General features: G+C 37.6%; 1 protein-coding gene across 1 annotated transcript in view; it reads right to left on the reverse strand.

Moving 5' to 3' along the window:
- Nucleotides 1-4632: 4632 nt before the first annotated feature.
- BANK1 (B cell scaffold protein with ankyrin repeats 1) overlaps nucleotides 4633-20910 on the reverse strand; it is a 134511-nt gene continuing 118233 nt past the window's right edge. Inside the window, 4 exon segments of the mRNA XM_032686684.1 lie at nucleotides 4633-4717; nucleotides 8804-8867; nucleotides 10551-10732; nucleotides 11599-11667. Coding sequence (XP_032542575.1) covers nucleotides 8814-8867; nucleotides 10551-10732; nucleotides 11599-11667 — 305 coding nt within the window. The 3' untranslated portion in view covers nucleotides 4633-4717; nucleotides 8804-8813.

The following is a 20910-nucleotide window of genomic DNA, read 5'->3' on the forward strand; positions in this document are numbered from 1 at the left end:
AAAACCAAATGAACAAAAGCCCTGTTTTTAACTTGTTGCTTAGCCATTGTTGAATTTAATACCATAGCAATTACATTGTTATAGATTACATACGATTTTTCAGGAAGATTTTGTGGACTGACAACAACTGATCTGGATTTTTTTTTTGTTTTTGTTTGTTTGGTTTCTTTTGTTTTTGGGGTTTTTTTGGGTTCTACATTAAACTATTAGGAGTCAATGGAGATCAGACCAATAAAAGCAAGCAAATCTACAGCATAGCAAAAGTACTTCTTCATTAAAGTGACACTGCATGTCTTCCCTATTAATACCTTACATCCTTTTGAGACTACTCTGCCCTCTGTAGGACAGCTGTACTTCTGTGACAGGCAGCTGCCCCAGGTGCAGGAACTGAAAATATCGTAAAACAGGGCTGCTGAAATCTGTAACACTGGCACTACTGCACTTAGGATGCCTGGAGCTGGACTTGGATCAAGCAGCAAAAGCAGAGAACAGGAGTTGCTTTGTTATGGGTAATCCTAAACTCCCCTGGGCTGGAAGTTGTAGAGTATCACACCATGCATTATAGATGCAAATACTTGCACACATATAGACAGAGCATACTTTTACTTCCTGAGGGGAGCTACCCTCTGGCTTCTACTTTGTATGTTTGGCACTGTTGCTATATTGTTACACTCTGCTTTTCCCTAGGAAAAACCATAGTGTTTCCTTGATGTAACTGTCTGTGCTTCAGTTTTGTAGATTTCCAGTTTTGTAGTTTCTTACCATCGACGGCAAATCCCTGCATTTTCCAGGTGCTTTCTCACTGGAGCAAAGGAGCCACTGGGCCACTGCCTCTCCCTTGGCAGCACAGAGAGCACCTGGGTCCTGTCCGGAGGTTTGTGAGTACTGACCCCTCTCCCAAGAAATGGCCCTTCATCTCCTCTGCTACAGAAACAAGCCACAAATGTCAGAAAAGACACCAGGTACCGACATGAAGAACCCTTTCATATTTGTATTCTCTTTTCACTTAGATGTCAACTTCTCGGGAATGCTTGTTAGGGGATACACTGACTAACTAGGTTTCTAAAAACATAAATGTTTTTATAGGGAGAAATAGGGACCTCTCAAGGGAAAGTAACAGCTTATACTTATTTAGATTTCCAAATAATTCTCCCTACTCCCATTTCCAGATGGCCAGGTAAGTCTTAAAACATCACAGCTTCTCTCCTGCCCAGTCTCATGCCCCTCAGTTCATAGGCACTGACTGTATTTCCAGCTCTGGAATACATCATACATTTCAAGGCTTTTGCTGTGGTTCAAATAGCTCAGTATGGAACACAAAGCCATGTTGCCACACTAATACAGCAGTCACTGAATATTTATGACTTCATAGCAACACATCTGCAGTATTTGTGGGAGTGGTTTTAGCAGAAATATGGGTTTTCCCCCAGAGAACAGATAATTTCCTGAAAATGTTTAATCAACCCATGTAAAATAGAAAATAGATTTTTAATTAGTCTAAATCTAGATGCTTTCAAGATTCTGTCATTATTTTAAAATCCCAACATCATCTTTTTTGGCTTATTTTTATTTCTAATGGTTCACTTGGCACAATAATTTATTGAAATTTGAAAAATAATATAAGTCCTGAGGGCTTGAACATCAAATCCACTCCCCTCTTCCAAATTTGGGTGTCACATTAACATGTAGTTAAGGAGCAAAATTCATTTACAGTTAGGCGGTTTTTTCTTTTATTTTTGTGCAAAAAATAGAGCATGTCATCTTGCATACTCATATCATCACATCCTCACTTAAATTTTGTGGAATAACACTATGGGAATGCAGACCATTAATACCTAATAACCACATTTATTCCTTTACTTTTGCTGTGTTAATGCAGTAGAGAGTGTTTTGGGTTTGTTTTGCATATTATTTACCTTAGGTAACTTACTAAACAAAACATAATTTCCTTTTAAGCCAAATTCTTGTAATCACTTTAATGCATTAGCAGATAATTAGTACTGATTTACATAGTTTGGCTTAAGAAATTATCTTTACTGTGAGTACAATTATTTAAGCTAGTGATGGGGTACAATTATTATTCCCAGGAAAGACAAATTTTTATACAAAGTTACTATAATGATGTTTTAACAAGAAGTAAAAAAGAAATTTTATTTATTATCACGTTATAATCTTCATAACTTTTCACAATATTCCTTTTCTGTGCATAAAATCTATTTTTAAACAAATATGAAGAGTGATAGAAAAATTAAAATGACTTAAAAAATTATTAACCAAAGCACGCAATATATATTTATATAAACTTTCAGCTGTCATCTTGGGGGGGAAAAAAAGGCAAAGGAAAGATGTAAAATTCAGTGCTGACTTTACAAGAAATCTTATTAATTTTGCTTTAGTGATATTGGTCTTCTTCTAGAGCTCGCCCAGGCGAGAGATTCTAAGACACTGAAAGTGCAGCAATGATCACACCTCTGTGTTGCAGCAGGAGGGGCTGGAGCCTGAGGCTGTCAGGGCACAGCTGGAAAATGTGTGGGATACCAAGCAGAGGAAACTGATGTGCCGCTGGCTGAAGAGTTGCACTATAAGAAATAATGAAAGATGTCTGTTATTCAATAGACTAGGTCATGTTTGTTTACAATAAGATCAAAGGCTGTGTTTGTTACAATGAGCATGAGAGAATCAAAATCAGTCTATTTCTTCAGATCCTCCAGGTGGATATCAATTCCATTATCCTCCTCCGACCTTGCATAAGGAAAACGTGACGATCTGTGGGTAGGCATGAGCTAAGACAGCTAAGAACTTTGCACTGGGCTTGGAGACTCGGCTGTTTGGAGGGTCAAAATATTAGCAATAGAAAGGTAGGTCTTTAATGTTTATCTGCAATTTTTGTAACAATCAAAGACTCAAAAATCTCCCTGCAATTAGTCATAAAAAAAAAGTGGTCTCTCCAAACAAATATGAAGACAGAAAATAGCAAGAAAGCTGTAGAGGAGCCGTAATTTGCAGAAGCAGAGAACCTTGGACTTTGATGTGGATAATTCACAAACAAAATTGATTGAATGTGCTGGATAAATTGTATTTGCAAGTTCTCCCACATCTAATTCACCTTCTTTCTCCCATATAATGATTTTCTAAAGGTGACAGAAATCACCTATTCTGATCCCAAGGTTATCTCCCCTTACATGATTCATCTCACTTTAGCAATCTGAAATTTATAAGCATCTCTGTTATTACCCAGGTGTTTGGGTTTTTTTGTTGTTTTGTGTTTTTTTTTTTTTTTTTTTTCTGTAATAGTTTTCCCCAGTTTTGGAGCTTTTGAAATTTAAAGCTTTTTTACTCATTATGTGCAGGTGACTTCATCTCCACTCAAGGAAACAGCTTTGTTAGGAATGCCCATGTAGGAGTTAAACTGCCTCTTGAAGGAGTGATAATTTTTCATTCTCAGCTCGTGTCATAAGACTGATTTTTTTGTTTTAATGAGAACTTTGGAAGAGGAAGGCATGAACAAGCGATTTAGAGGACAAGCAGCAGCAGAGGAAACACCTAGTGTTTTATAGTGTGGACACTGTACTCTGGTGAGCAGGTGGGCAGCTGGCTCCAGAAATGAGACATGGAAACACAGTTCTCACAAGAAGCAACTGCCCACTCCTTCACATGAGAATAGGGTGGCAGAAGAGACCTCACTGAAGATAATCCTCTTTCAGTACCAAAAAACTCCCCACTCTAACAGTGCAACACTGCATCCCCTGACTTGGGAAAGTTGGAGAGGCAAACTGAATCAAAGTAACTTAGCCAACAAAGCCTTTAAAATGACATTTTTCTCAAGGAATAAACAGCATCATTTTGCTACTGTGAACAAATAGTACTTAATCCCTTTTGAAACTCTAATAATGCAAAATCACAAATGCTCCTTGTATCTAAAATGTTACACTTCAGTTTCAAAAATTTCAGATCCTAAGCTCATCTGAAGGAAAGCAGACTGAAGAAGAAAATCAAACTTTGACTTTTGAACCTGTTCAGCACAGACTGTTCTTGCAGAGATCAAGAAACCAAAAAATTTCAGTGCCTGAGAAAATCTAGGAATTGGGAATTTGGTAAACACCTCAAGGAAAAGATTTTCACATACATTAACAGAATGCTGACATCCTTGCTCTTAGCCTTGAATTTTTAATGTAAGTCATCCTTCCATGCATAAGAAAGGTTGCACAACTATTTTTAGAGGAGTTAGAAAAACAAGAATTTCATCTGGACACATCCTTGCATTCATAGCTTTCAACTTTATTCAATATGTTTGAATCTGCATGTGAAATCAGCATGTAGGACTAGACTCTAATACAGCTTTTAGCTGCATAAACTGCATTAGTTGCAATAACTAACAGGAGCTCTCTTCAGCTGCACCCACAAGTTAGCTAAGTGCCTAAACTGCTTGCTAATCTGCCGTGCAGTAAACATGAAAAGGTTGATACCCGATAAAAAGTTCTAGGACATACCAGACTGTGATGATTATAGATTATCTTGTGAAATCAGAACTTCTGAGCTGCACTTCCATTCTATTATTACATAAATGCACTCCGATGGAAAGTACTTTCCACAAGCATTAGTTTCCATGACAAATAACGTATGTCTGTGGGAGTGTGTGTGGCACACATTCATACATGTGCTCTTACCTCTGTTAATTAGGCATATGTTCCTTGTCTGTTGGGCTCTTAATTGAAGACTGAAAAGAAATAGATGCAATCAATAGTAATTTATATCACTAAGTTAGTTTGGTGCACAAAGTCTTTCAAAGTTGAATAATTCAGAAAATATATACCTAGGATGAGTCATTTCTTATTTATTTTACTTCAAATGTGAAGACAACACATGTCCCTGGGAGCAGGGGAGCAAGAGACATCCACAAAAATAAGCAGGTGTTGTGTGGGAGAATGACATGAGGTGGATTATGTACAAATCTTACTCCCAATAGCATGTCTGGTCTTTATGAGTGGCAATTAAGAGAGGCTGAGGGGTACACAAATATTCATTGCCTTGGTGAACTCCTCAGTCAACAGTATGACTATGAGCTTGCCTCATGAACACCTGACTCTGACAAACAGGCAGGAAACTGATTTTTGTTATTTTCTTGATATTAAGTTTGAGCATCATGTGAAGCTACAAAATACTTAAGAAATTGGAAGTAAGCCAGGCTAAAGGTGTAGCTTCACAAGTCCAATGGACACTGTTGTAAATTACAAATGAGGAAGTGTTTTAAAGACTAGAGGTCCTGTCTGAAATGCATACTGTTGAGGTAATGAAGAAAAAAGATGCTTTTCTATGACTTCCTCACTCTCCACATACACAAAAGCTTGTATGTGCTTCAGGATCCCAAGTAATTCTAACTTTGCTAACTGGGCTGACTAAAGAAGTTTGAGTGCCCATGGATCCAAATGTCAAAATTAAGATCTTTGTTCATCTTCATTGACCTAGTAGAGACAACAGAAACTGGTTATTGTGCCCAAAATTAAGTGCTGGTTTTTTGGGTTTTCAAAGAACTCTACTCAGACACAACCTGCAAGCTGGAGTGGTATCAACTGATGAATAAGCAACCTATTAGCAACTTGGACTGAGGGTTGAGGAATGAAGCCAGACATTTAGGATAGTGAATGTAATCAGTAAACTGCCAGTTCGTAAAAGGTGCATTGTGCATGGTTTTTTTGGATGAAGCTGGGAAAGAGAGTTGGTCTTTGGCAGCTGGTTGGGCATCTGCAAATTTCAAAATCAAAATCTGGAAGAAGAAATTCTGCAGAGGATGCCTTTACTGCAGAGGATGACCTGGTTACTTATAGTGCCTTACAGGAGTGGGTCAGTATTAAACAGTCTATAGCAACAGCTAGTAAAGCTGTCCTTGAGTATGAAGGCCACTTCAGTGTAAGTACCTATTGATTTTAACACCTATGAAATAAATGTTTAAGGTTGAGATCCCTGGGGAAAAAGCTTTGACCCTTCCACAACAGGCCACTTATCTTGCATTTAGTCTTTTCTAAGACCTACCTTCATTTAAAATTATTATATAAGTTGCTGGCATTTAAATAACAACAAAACAACAACAACAATAATAAATCAAGCTTAGCATTTGTTTAATGCAGTATTTGTCTAGTCTATGTGCTAGTAAGTATAGACCTGGAATGCATGTGGAAGCTGCATTGCTTTTTAAGACTTTAAAGGAAACTTGTCTAGTAATCCTTGCAGAAATCCTGTCTCAGCTGCTGCCATTCATTTTCTTAGTGGACACGCACAAACCCAAGACTCTCAAACCTTCGATTCTGCTGTTCTCTCCACTCTGCTGTCTCTCCTACTCCGTAGTACTTCAGGGGTGGCAAGGTAGCTTTCCAATTAGTGTGTGAGCCTTGCTTACAGATAGTTTCCCATGGGCAGCAGGCTACTTTGTTGGTGTGCCCTAAAAAATCTCGGCTACTTAAATTTCAAAATGGGCCTTTTGTCCACAAATCTTTTATGTATTTCCCTGAAATTTTATTAAAGTTATTTGTTTTTATTGGTTTTGTTCTGCTGGCTAACATCCTATTTACTTTCTTGGAAAAAAAGAGAAGATATTATCAATGTCTATGGGTCAGACCATACGTATATTACACAGTATTGAGATAAACCATTGTCTGTGCCTCTACCTTCTGCAAATGAACATTCCAGGCCTTATTTAGTTATTCCTAAAATAGGCTTTTGTAGATATTTCACTCCAAGAGTGGCAGAACTTTTTGCTTTGCAGTTGATTTTTTTTTGGGGGTGTTATTCAGTCATATATTAAACTGTTGCAAATGGAGACGTGAACTTTGCGATAGCATCAAATGTTATAATGGAAGACTGAACCAAGTGCCACTCTCATTAATAACTTTCATTACAGGGAAGCAAGATCAAACTTATCAAGGAACTAAAAATTATGTTCCACACTAATTTATAAGAGATATTTTCTTTTCTCATTAAAATAAAAGCAAATTCCTTTCCTACCAGGCTTCTGATGTGATCTCTTTAAATCCTCAATCAAGACTTCAAAAACTGTCTATGAAAAAGACTATGCAAATCTTTATTTCAAACTTGGAATCAGGAGAGGGAGGCCCATGTTTTTAAAGGTACAGAATGGAGATGTAAAAACTAGAATTCTTGAAACATATCTAAGGACTGCTAACATTCATATATACTGCTTTATGAAATGGTATGTGAAAAAAAAAGTCTCTCAAATTAATGCTCTCTGGTCTGTTTTCCTTACAAACTCTGAACGAGAAAATAAAGTAATTTTCATTTTTGTTCCAGGCAATGTATTTCTGTCTGGACTTAAGTATTAGTTTTCTGACATCCTTCTTAATTCTTGCCCTCACTATGCCTCCAGCTGTAGAGGAAGCCCTTATTTTCAAGCATTGAAATATCTGATAGTAAAGTGCAGTGCTGGACAAGACAGGGGCCTCCATAATGATTCTTCCCACTGTATTTCTGCAGCACTAAGCTGCTGATTTATATGCGACATAGGACATCGACAGTGTAACAGAGGGCAAAGAGGTTAAGATCAGAAGGGAACATAGTGATCATTATCTGAGTTATTGGATAATTTCACAAAATTTACAATTCTGGTGTTGATACTACATTTCTGCTGATACCATTCAATAAATGAACTCTGGAGAGGGAGGACAGCTACAGAGGCAGGACAGATCTGGCCTTAAAAAAACCCAGACAAATTCTTTCCAAGAATCACCTCCACGTTGACATGAGCTTTGCCTTGCCTACAGAAAACAGGCTGTGGGTACAAATGCAGTGACCCCAAGCCCTCAGGTTCTGAGTGCCTTGTAAAGGCTTTTGATGCTGCACCCCTACCAGCCACAAAGGATATTAACACTGAAATATCTGGACTGCAAAGCTACCACTGGGCAGCTTTCCTTATTTAATTACAGTATCTCACAAGTCCATATAAATACAACAATGTGTAAGAGAACAATGAAAGCAGTACTGTGGATTATTTTTCTCTTTTGCAGTAACAAAATAACACATTTAGGTGATAATTTTAAATAGCAATATACAAATGGTACTGAGTACAATGTAAAAAAGAAACGCTAATTTTCGTTTGACCATATGTACTGAATTTTACAGAAATCATAGGCCTAAAATCAATACCACTTAATACAATCTGTTCACAACAAGAGAAAACAGTTTCTAGGAAATGAAGATGATTTATACTGTTGCAGATGACATTCAATCACAAAGAATCATAGAATATCCTGAGTTGGAAGGCACCCACAATGATCATCTAGTCCAGCTGCTGGCCCTACACAGGACAACCCCAAAAGTCCATTTTTCCCCCAAAACGGAAAAAGACATCTTGAATGACAAATGGTGCACTTTTAATTAATGACTCACAATACTCATAAAAGCTGCTGTAGCAGTGGAAAGTTCATCAAGAATTTGCAAGTGCCAACTGATGGCTGATTTACAAATAAAATATTGAAGTCATCAAGCAAATTGTTCTAAAGAAACCATTAACCCTAATTGTGATGATGCAGTAGGAAATGGGTTACAGAAAAGCTGAGCTACAGATACTTGGTAAATTTTCTGCCCCATTAACTCTCAGTGAGTTTGTCTCTGGGATGAAATCTTGACTCTGCTGAAGGCCTGATTATGCTACCATAACTTAAATGTGGTCAGATACAGAAAATGCTCATTACAAATTCAATGTCTGATCCAAAAGGCTTTGGATTGGACCTTTGCAGTGTACTTACAGTTCAAGGCTTCAGAGTTCTAAAAGGCAGAAAAAAATGCAACTTACCATTCAGATTTTAATTTTCTTGTCTGTTTCCAATAGTGGTGTCTCTAGGGTGATGCACTTTTTCCTTTAAGTAAAAAACAAGCATAAAACCAGCAGCAGAAAACAGTAATGGAAGTTTACTGTAAAAATAAAGAGTGACTACAAAAAGCTGAATTCTTTAGCATTCTGAACACCAAGCTTCTCTCTCCAGGAAAATAATTTTAAAAGACTGAAAAATGTTTATGATGGTAATTTTAGCATTTATACTTAAGTCTTGTGGAATTTTCCTCCCCTCAGTAAGTTACATTGATTCTGGCATTAGATTACTGAGACTTGGGGTTCTGGGTTTTTTTTTGTTCTGGACAAGCAATTTTTCTTCAAAAATCCAAGTGAAGACCAGACAGCTGCAGTGACAGCATGAAGTAAATTCACCATGTTTATAGAGGGGTAACAACAAAAGATTTTTCTGTGGAACAAAACCAAAGAAAAGGAACAAAACCAAAGAGAAGTCACACAAGTGCAGGGCATAAATGACCACTACAAATTAGCTTTTTCCCTGAAGCAGTAAAAACAGGCCAAGTAAATCCTTCTTGAAATACAGCCATCTTATAGTTTACCAAGAAAAAAAAAAAGACTTATAGCTTAGTGCTGCTATAATGGCAGAGATCAGATATCATCTTCCTCCATGAGAAATTCTCATGGAGAACATGAGAACAATATCCACAATTCATCTTTGTGCTTGGCTGCAGATGGATTTGGAAAGGGGCATCCACCACACTCTTGCACTACTGCCGAACAGCTAGTGCCACACTCCTGGTGCCCAGCCCAGGAACCAGGCTGCTAAACTCTTCTAGGCCCTTGCACTTTTGCCATTAAGTGTTCCACTGTGATGACTAAGCTCAGACTATTTCTTCAGTAGATGCAAATGCAAAGAGCATTTAATCTCTCCTTGTTGGCAGCAACTGATAGCTCTCCCACTCTGCAAAGCAACAGACTAGCTTTGGTTTTCCTCTTTCTACTAAATGACTCAAATGATAACAAAAAATATTTTTCTTAATGCATGACTTCATATAAAATGAGGGCATAACCTCTTCCTCCATGTGTCTTTTTAGGAGTAATTAACAAACCTCCTCTCCATAGCCTGCAGCTTTGATGCAGTTCTTTCAGTGACTCAGTGTGTGGGCTTTTGTAAATCCTGTTTTTGTGCACCTCAGTTTACTCCATACATCAAATACAAAGGAGCTGAAGAGGATTGTTAACAGTTCTGAATTCCGCTAAGTATATCCAACATTTTCAGATATGCATAAGCCTGGTGTAAGTTGGTATATATTAACTGACTGTAATAAATGTATGCTTGATATAGTTATGTTTCTGTTAGTTGACACTGCTCAATAGCGCATTCAGCTCATTTGGTTACATAAGGTTTGTGGTTTCTTGAAAAATGCAGAGACCTAAGCATCACCTAGCAGTTTCAAACAGAAACTGCTGGTCTTAGAAGACCAACATATTTAACTTGGGATTTTAACCAATGGCAACAGCACCTGAAGTCAGGCAAAGTAAAGTCAGGAAGTCTCTCGAGTAATTAAACAACAGTGAAAATGTGTATCTAGTAAATTCAGAACCATAAGCAACAAGCTCCTTGGGAACTGACTGGCAGATAAACCATGACTCTTATTTCTGACGTCACATGCAGGAGCCAAAACACAAGATTTTGTTTCTAGAACTTCTGATCAAGATTCCTGTCAAGAAACAAATATCAGATTCATACTTGTTGAGTGGACTGTAGTCTCTCTTTTTCCTTCTGCCACCATTTAAATCTGTCCAGGGCTTCATCCACGGAAATTGCCCCCTTTTTCACCTGTTCCTGCAAGTGGATGAGTTCTTCCTGTTCAGCAGGGAGGTTGTGTTTCACGATGCTGTAAGTTGCTGTGTCAGTGTGGCCTCTGTGTGCTAAAAAAAAAATGGAGAAAGAGAGAAATGAAAAATGCAACAAATCAATGAGGATTCTACCATTACTCTTTGGCAGCAGAGTAGCATCTTAAACATTTTATTCATTACTATTGCCCTGGTCCATGGATTCTCCGCTAATGTTGGTTCATACAAGAACTTCCTTCTAGCACTACATTTCCTTCTACCACTACAGCTAGAGTACTGACGTTTTAAAGGAAATTGTTGCTATGTTAAGACATAAAAAATATCCACAGTGCCTTTTTTCTCATTCCCTGTCCAACTTCACTGCAGTTCCCCAGTACAGTAATAAATTAGTGCTGCTCTCTATGATTTAATCCTGACCTGCTACTTGATAACTGAAGCAGGAGGAAATATCTTCACTCAGTGTTTATTCATTTTGTACACAACATTGTTAATTATTTTAGGGTACCATTAATGTAATTTACAGCAGTAACATTTTGAAGTGCTGCAACTCAAATAATAACTGGATTGTCACAGGTAATTAATTTTACATGGATCTTGGGGTACCCAGGAGAGAACTGTTGCTCCCCACACTGCCATCTTTCCATGGCTGGCATTAGTGCACAGCTGAGCCTTCCAGTCTTTCCTTTTCTTGCTTTTATTCACAATAATGAAAGAAAACAGAAAAATGTGAAGTAACTCTGACTCTACAAATCTTTCCTACAAGACTATAACTTTTATTCTTCTTTCTTTAGTCTGATCTCTTAATGCTGCAATACCATTAAGGACATAAATCACAGGTGGCAAAACAGATGCTAAATTAGCCAAAATCAAGTCACAGCAAATCTCTGCTAGTTCTACTGAAAAATATCAAGGCAGTTAAAGAGCTAAATTAAATTCTGTACCGGGCTTCCTAGCGTCGCAATATGTCCTGTTGTTGTCACTGGTCACTCGAGTGGCCTTTTGCTGAAACACTGCAACAACATTAAGAATACAAGGAAGTTGAAAAATGGCAATTTTTCACACATTCTGAACAAAGGAAGTAGACTCATAAAAGCAGGTTGGAATAATTTTTTTGTAGCCTAGCAGTACTTTTCAACCCACTTGTCAGTCTAATGTTAATTACTTGAAAAATTGTTCTATTGCACAGAATGGCAGGATTACTGATATTACAGATACCATGACAAAAAGCTTTTAAGAAAATAAAATGGACCTATCACCTTAACATGTTACTTGTTCAGAAGAAATAGCTAGATCTCAGAGTTCTTCATATGGTACAGACACTTACTGTAGCCTGCTTATTAATTTATGGGGAAAGCTAAGGCAGAAATAAACCAAATAGTACCAGGTGAGAATAATGACACTGCTAAAGAAAGAGTATGTGTATAGTTTTGTCTATTTTATTCAAGTCCTAGGAACAGCAAAGCACAATCACTCTTAGCCCATCATCCCCATTCCTGTTAAGTGCCCAGAGTACAGCCAGCCTGGATATGCCCTAAAATGCTACCGTCAAACTTTTGCTGGTAGCACAGTAAAACCCAGAAAGTGGGAATTTCTGACTTAGCTACTGCCACACAAGCTTTTCCTCTTAAGTCTCAGTTCAGATTTTAGCTAAACAAACTGACAATCTAGAATAATTCCTTCCAATTAAGTAATCCTCTGTCATCACTGCAATGCAGCAAATGTGCCAGTTCAATGGAGCAAATATTTGCTTGGGGACCGAGGTCCAGTACAACGGAGCTCTGCTCAAGCAGCAGAACAGGCTTGGCGTGGTAGCCTGGAGTCCTGGCTTCTTGCTCCTGTGGACCAGGGAAACCCAGTGGAGCTTGGTTTGCACCTTGTCTGCCTGCCCAGGGCTGCCTTGTACAATGCATCTCCTTCTCTCACGGCAACTTGTAAAATGGATGATCAAGACCACTGTGACACCTAAACTCAGCACACGCTGCATGCAGAGGTGAGGAAGGAGCAATTCATAAGGGTGCGTTTTCTACACTGCAGAACAAAGTTTTTATGCTAACTCCTGCGTAGGCTTGTATGAAGGTGATGATGAATGAAAACAGCTAGGGACTTGATGTTCATTAAAAAAGTTCTCAGCCTAAAAGCAGAGCGAAAACACAGGCAGCATAAGCTGATGATGTTATGTCCCTAGCTCAGCCTAACACTGACAGATTTTAACTTTTGTAATACTCTTCTGTCATTCTCAAAGTATCCTGCTAAATATGGTTGCAGTATTTTCTTCTGTATTTGAAATAGTATTTCCTTTAAAAGGTGAAATTAAAGTAATGAGAACACAGACGTAATACAGGCAGCCTGAATTTTACTGCGTAAGGAGAAGGGACATACTCAACAGAGTGCCTGATTAGAAAGCACTTTAATTGATAGACTTTGAAATTTCTGCTGAGTTTTGCAGTGTTGGAGTAATCAGAAATGGAATTACTTCTCCAGTGAAAAGTAGAACTATTAAAACCACTTTACGTGCCGCATCTTGTTGGAATGATTTTAGTTGGCAGCAAGAATTCAGTGTGGGTGAGGTCAGTGAAAACAAACGCCTGTTTCTGGAATGCCTGGAAAGACAGGCACACTCCACTGTACAACTGCCATAGGTTTAGGGAAGACTCCGGTAATTCACCCTTTCGTTCCCACATTCTTATGAACTACTCGAATACAGCAGTTAAATAAAAGAAACAGGTCATCTTGCACAGGAATGGTCATCTTCCATTATTTCTTTACGGAAGATAAAGTAAATATACCTTCAGCAAAGCAGGATTAATAAAGCAATTTTTTAAAGTGTCAAAATTCCACAATCCTTTATATATATATATATAATCTGTGGCAGAGAGGCACAGAAAATCTGCTTAAAAGCGTATAGTACTTCTTTTATACTTTTATACTTAATGTGCACATTTCAATAACATCTGTATGATCAGAAAGAGAGTCCTTTTGAATTTTTAATCATGTTGTGACTGGCTAAAGTACCTATAGATGCTTGTAGGTCAAAATCCACAAATTAAATGTCCTGACCTGATATATGCTATATAATTTTTGTCTACAACGTATCTCTTCTTCCCTTGCAGTTTTTCTCAGAATTAAAGGAGGCTGAGAGAACTAATAAGTAATTCCATTTATTCCCTCTCCTCTCTTCAGCTGCTACAGGATACAGATGAAGTTTTTTGCAAGCCCTAAATACATTTTTATGCCTTAGGCAGTAAGATCGCTCTTTAGGAATGTAATGTAACCTCAATATTCCTCCAGCAAAGCAAACTCAGAAAGCATGAAACTACTGCAGTATTTTCTAGTAGGACTTAAAACCAGAAAGCAACATTTAAAAAGTGGGACAAAACACAAATTTTGTGGCAAATATGCAGAACCCTGGGAAAATCCCTAACGTAAGGCTTGGAAAGTGAGTTGGGATCCTAGGAACTCTGAATTGCCTTTTTCATCTCAATCAGACTAGCTACAGATCTTATTTCAGGCTGTCTGCACATGCAGGTAAATAATGCTATGATTTTCAAATGCGGTTAATATTTTCATGGTTATCACCACAAACAGAAGGGTTAGAAACACTTAAAATCTAAGCCTCTTGTGTATAATTCTGTACTAAGAGCAGTGTTGTATAGTGCAAGAAACTGTGCAGGGTATAAGGGGTCTAGAGAGAGAGAGAAATTTTTTACAACAGCTTCTAGTTGACAAAAAGAACAGGAATCTGATTTTCAGAATTAATAGAGTTTCTAACACAAAGCTGTAACAGTAAGGAATCACAGATGCACTATGACATTTCAAAAATTGCTTAGTGATGTAATTAGAAACACAGGTAATCAAAACATGGAAGCAGTTAGATCATGGGAGAGGAGAACTCATATCAGTTAGGAGGCAATGATCAACCAAGAAATGGTTTCTAATTTATATTTTATTTTACCCATCTAAACTATGAGGGATATTGCCTATGTGCTGTATTGGCAACATTACCTCTAAAAATCAAACAACAGTTTGCCACTATGCACTAGTGATTCAAACAAAGCTAGACTGATGAACCTACCCTCTAGAAGAATACGTGAGCTAATCATACCTAATACTTATATACTTAGTCCACCCTTCCAGTAGCACAAACACAAAGGAGAAAAGACACAGTGGAATAAAAAAATCAATCGATAAATATCACTCTTTTGAATTCAGTTTGCTTAGGAAATTCAAGATGCATTTATTCATCAGCTTCATTGAGTCGATGTTCCAAACAAATTATCTATCACCATGACTACTTTATTCAGTAAACATTCAAAACCAAAATACAGGGGAATAAAGTCTTTATATGAACACAAGACTAAGTGATAATTCAAATTAATTAATACACTAGGGTTCCACTTATTAACACATATCAACTCAGATGCAAATTACAATGAACTTGTAAGCTTCCTCCTTGTTCTTAGTAGATTTTTGCTTCATTCATTTTAGAATTGTCATGCAATTAATTAATGATTAATGGAAGAACGAAGAAGAAGGGGTGAATTGCTCGCTGGGATATGTTGCAGGTACAGATTCCTATCTTTGCCCATTCTGTTTTTTTCCCCAGTATTTAAACATTTTAACATCTAAACTGTGTATGCAGAGTACCTAGGCAAATAAAACTTGCAAGTTCTTTTTTTCTGGTAGGGATTAGATTGTAAATTAGATGTAGCACAGCAAGGGATGACAAATACACAGAGAATACTAAGGAAGGAATATAGTAGAATGATGCTTATTATTCAGGAGATGAGAACTCTGCAGATATTTGTTCCCATCTTTTTAGATTTCATTTTCCTTTTGTCTGTTTTGTTTGCTAACACGCTGAACTGCACTCAGCATGAGGACTAGATAGAGGTCATCAATCCAATGCTAACCAGTAAGTTTTGTAAGATGACTAATAACCCCTCCTAAAACTTACACAAAATATTTCACATATTTCAGATTAAACAAAAAAATTCTAGCGACTCCTAACATGAAATCAGCTAAGGAAATGGGGCCCTGTAAACAGACTGTTTTATTTTTCCAAGAGAAGGCAGCTGAGCACAGAACAAAAGCGCATCAGTATGCCTCACGAATCTGGTCTAATTACTGTGGAGAAGGGATGGTTGTACAGTGCAAGGTAACAAAGGCTCAAGTCCCAGAAGCTGTCCTGTCGTTGCAGCATAGGTGTCTGAATGCACGTAACACCACGACAAGGCAAAGGGAAAAAGTCTGTTTTAAGTGCACAAGTACAAGAAAATGAGTGATCGCATCTCAGCTGGTACAGAAATTCTGATCTGGTCTAAATGTTCAGCCTGACACTCAAAACATTTTTGATAGCACAAAACAGTCATTTCATCAGAATAAAGACTAGGTGAGACCAAATGCACTTGCAGAAATATCCTACTGCCACGTCACTGTTACTTGCAGTGGCCCAGTGCATGCTGCCTGAGTATTTCAGTGACAGTATCACATCCACTCATCACAACTTACAGAGGCTATTGTCAGCCTCTACCTTGCACAGCTACTTATTTGGCTGAGAATGAAAAATCCCATTTTCTCAGACCAATAGCAGAATGGTTTTAAAAAGAATTACAGTGTAATGACAATGTGAAATTATTGTCCAAAAATAAACAAATGTTCACCATCAATTCTCTTCCCAATTTTGCAGAGCATAAAAGCTCAAATCTGTTAGAATCCCAGCAAGTTTGGTCACAGAGGGACCTCAAGAGGTCCTGAGGTCATTAGAGATCTCATTACATAGAGATGACTCCCCTATACTGAGGTAAGAAAATAAAAATAATACCAGAATCCCATTTTACAGAAGGGGTAAAGAACGAGTGAGAAGAATAGGTACTGGTGGTTAGTTCAAGACGCTATTCAAAGAGTGATGTCAAAGTACTTGCTGTACCATATACAATGAAAAGAACTCACACCTTTGCTCTTATTGGAAGTTTAACTTAGTGGATCGCGGAAGTTGGAAGGATGTTAGTGATACACTCAAGAGTATTTGCTCCAGCACATAAAACCTGAATATATTTCTTCAGTCCCATTTTTCTTGAGTACAGAAAAACAAAAAAGAGAAGACTCTTTATTTGTTTTTACCACAAGTATGCTATCTGGAAGAGTTTGGTTTGCAACCAGGCAGTATGCTATAAATATTTTTTCTCTCTGTGCACCTTATTCAGTACGTGCTTCAATCTACCAAAGTTAAGATAACAAAAAACCTGACTGAATAAATACAGTGGATGAAGCTGGTATACCACTCTCCAAACAGTTCTGTAAAAACACTCTAACTGCTCAAAGTCAGCTAAACAGTGCTTCCTAGAATTGTGTCATTCATGGAAAAACATCCTTAAGTTGGGAATACATAATGAAATTCATCTGCAGTGCAGTACTTTATACTCACTGTAGGAAAGTACTACAAAATCCCTCTGTGGGACATAAATGTTTTGCAGTTTTGCATAGAATTTTAGGCTTCACTTTGGAAACCCCTGCTTTAGAGCATTTAAACAATTGGCATAATAAGAATTACTGACTCAGGATGCGATCACTACAGTTCCCAGTAATCAGCCTGGTAAGTTTCCAAGACATTAACAGTTCTGTTCTGGACTTTGTTTATTCATTTCAGTTGAGTTTATGCTGTTCTATTCTGTATGTCAAATATTCTGCCTCCCTAAAAATATCCACTGGTTGCTACTTTTCCTGCATACCCTGTGATTTTGATGAGCACTGAGAATGCTATTCTCCTTTGGAACAGTAACTGGAAAACATACTTTTCCACTTCTAACTTTTAACCCTAGTGTGAGGTCCCACAGAAAGCTATGTTTAAATAGTAAAATGTTTTCAGTGCACAGAGGGGTAACACGTTCCTTCAGGGAGTTGTGAGAGGTTTGCAAAGGAGCAAAGCCTATAGCATATGAAGTTTTATTTATGCTGGTGTAGGACAGGTGTCCTTGCTGCAGAGAACCCTTTCATACTAGGAGTCTGTGATAAGAGGTAAATGATTAAACCAGGACAGTAATGTAATCCTTGACCTTGAGGTAGTCCTAGTAGGTCAGACTTCAGAAATGGCAGGGGGGCATTAGAGAAACTCATGCACCTGCCCTACAAATACACCAGGAACTTTGGTATCCAGCTCAATCAAATCTGGTATCAATAGGGAACATTAAAATTGCACTCTAAACTGAAAACACAACGTCTTCATACATTTATTTAACAGTTGTTTTGCCAGCACACAACTAAAAAGAACCACTGAAATATCTACAGAGGAATAATAAGCACCTGAGGAATGGTAAGGGAGTACACTAAGAGTGCACACCATCTGGACAACAAGCTATTTGGCACTAATTTGCAGCTCCGTTGGTTTCAAGCCTTTCATGCAGAAGACAGAATTCTTGCAGTGGTCTAAATTAAAGAACAAATGCACTCTCTGATTGTTAAAAATGCAGTATACGTTTACCAGTGTTCAGTACAGTAGTTGGAATGTTCATTAAAATTTGAAAATGGAATAAATGAAACTGAGTAAAAGCGATTAGAACACTTACATTTTAAATCTTTCAACTCCCCCATGTTTCCTAGAATTTATTTGTCAGCAAATTTAAGTCAGATGTTCAAACTGTAAATTGTGGTAGTTCAGTTATGACAACTTGCATCATTGAGTCTTTACTGCCTAGGTTTTGAACTGTAGTTCTTACTCTGAAAGTAACTCTAAAAAATGGCTTGTCAAGTCCCATGTTTGTTTTCCATAGATCAAGTTTCCCTAGCCTGTTCAGCAGAGCGCCAAGTGGGGTAATCTACAGGGAGCAGACTTTCTGCCCAGTGTAAACTTGAGATTCCATGTATTTGGAAGCTGCTTATTACAAAGAAAGCTATTTGCTCGCTTTCTTCTTTGTTGCTATTTTCATGGAAACACCACTTCTTCTGCTTAAAGGAAAAGATACTCTTTTGTAACTTCATGGCCTTTGTTCAATTTGTGGTGAAAGTCTCCATGGAAATTCAGCTACTTGATTTGTCCAGATAGATATAAAAAAATAATGCCTTTTTTCTTTTTCCAATAAACGAGCCCATCTATGGGTACATAAAAAGAAATCCTCCTCTTGCATCTCTGTATGGCACTATCACAACAGTCCTTGCAATCCTTTGGGCATGAAGCTTGTTCTTTCCATTAACTCCCAAAGTACACAGGGATCCAGTTGTGAGTGACTGCGTGGCCTTAACACAGCCCTCCTCTGTGCATCATGCTCCATTCTCTAATCCCATTTTTCCATAGGGCCTGTGTCTTACTAAACACCAGAAGGAAATGGTTCTGGAGATCAACCAGAACTGTGCAGTGAAGACAATCTGTTTCTTACAGGAATATTAAATTATTTGTTTTATAAGTTGAAAGGTATTTAGTAAATGAAGAGAAAATGCAGAGGAGGGGAGGATGCCTCAGTTAAGGAACTAAAATTTGCTCTGCAGAGCAGGACTTCTCTTTCCAACAAAGCCCTAGCATAATGTCAGATATGTCATTTAAGCCAGCAATCAGGCTTGTCAGTCCCTGATGTCAGGGTACTGACTAGACACACTAATGATTTAATTTGAAGTTCTCAGTGGCCACTGAAATCAATGGCTTTGAATGAATAAAGTATGAGCTAATGCTGTTAAATCTCAAGAATCTTAGTTACTTCATATTGGGCATCCAAAAACCTCAATGGATAGAGAACAAATCAAAGGGTTTAAAACAGGAGGGTCTGAAATGTGGGACCTAAGGCAGGAATGAATTATATTTTAAACAAAATGGGAATAAAAAACACTGAAGTTTTTCATGCTTAACCACTTTAAACACTAGATGAAACAAAATATCTGTGATAAATAGGAGCATATTTATTACTGTACTGCAATGTTTGTGGCAGGGTGAAAGAAGGGCAAAACTATCTCAATTCTAATTTTTGATTATTTGACTTTGCCTCTTCTGTAATACACTTTTTAATACAATATATGAAAATAAAACCCAAAAGTATCATCAATTTATTTGAGGGATGAAAAATGTGTATATGCACTAACTAGCTAGAGTATTTTACACTGATTAGATTAAATTACAAAGGAATGGCCACAAACACATGTAGATTTTAATGATGGACTAGAACGAAATTTTCTGGTTCTTACAGATGAAGTAATCTTTTTTTTCCTGAATATAAGCAGTTCTAATATAATAAACTGGAAACTGGGATGTTGCTGGACTGGATAAAGAATTTTTTAACCACTGTGGAGAAGAACAAAAATTGCCAATCCAAGTAGCAAGAAAAATCTTTTACCGGAAGGTATATTCCTTCTGTCTGAAATTTCACTTGCTATCTCAGGAATCCCTGCACAAACAGGAGAGTGAAATACTCCAGAAATACAGGTAGGCAAAAGAGACGCCTGAGTGGTCAGCTGAAGCTTTCTTGAAGCGCTTCTACTTTTCTCATGTTCTGTGTAAGTAAAGGAACTTGAGTCAGGCAGGGGCTGATTTCACAGAACTACAGGAAACTGATTTGTCTACTACTACTTGCTTATAAAAACAAAGGTAAAAACCTTGTGGGTGTGTGTATATATAAATATATATATGGTAAACCACAGTCCCATCAAAGCGGTTCCTCTTATAATCTCTTCCTTAGCAAACAGTTAGAGGAGACAAAGCAGAAATACTCCAGCACAATAATAGACAGTAAAAGCAATCCCCCAAATAAAGCACCTTCACATTAAGGGTTTTCAAATCACTGGCCTATCTATAATGATGGTGGACCAAGATTTGAGAAGTTGCTCCAGCAACCTCAGTAAAAGCAGTCATTTCATGACTTTTATAGCTGTAACAGGCCCCCTATACCCATCCATTCTTGGACTACACTGTAACTACTGTAATAATTCATACTTATGCCTCCTGAATACGCTGAAGAAAGAGCAACTAAATGATGACCACATTAGCTCATGCATTCTGACCCTAAACTGGAGTTATACAGCCTGGAGGAAGAGAGCTAGCTAAGAAGAATAAAAGAAATCACTGACTAAGACAGGTATGAAAAAGGAGGTGCTCCTCTGTATTTGGTGAAATATTTTGCATAGTATTAATTCTGATTCAGTGCAAAACATGCACTGCACGCAGTAAGCAATCTAATGATGTCCTTTGTCAGCCTATTTTTCTAGCATTTATTCTTATGTATATTCTTATACCTTCACAGGTTTTTGCAGAGGAGGATGGAAATGCAGGCAGCATG

This window comes from Chiroxiphia lanceolata, chromosome 4 (assembly GCF_009829145.1).
Source record: "Chiroxiphia lanceolata isolate bChiLan1 chromosome 4, bChiLan1.pri, whole genome shotgun sequence".
Lineage (NCBI taxonomy): Eukaryota > Metazoa > Chordata > Aves > Passeriformes > Pipridae > Chiroxiphia > Chiroxiphia lanceolata.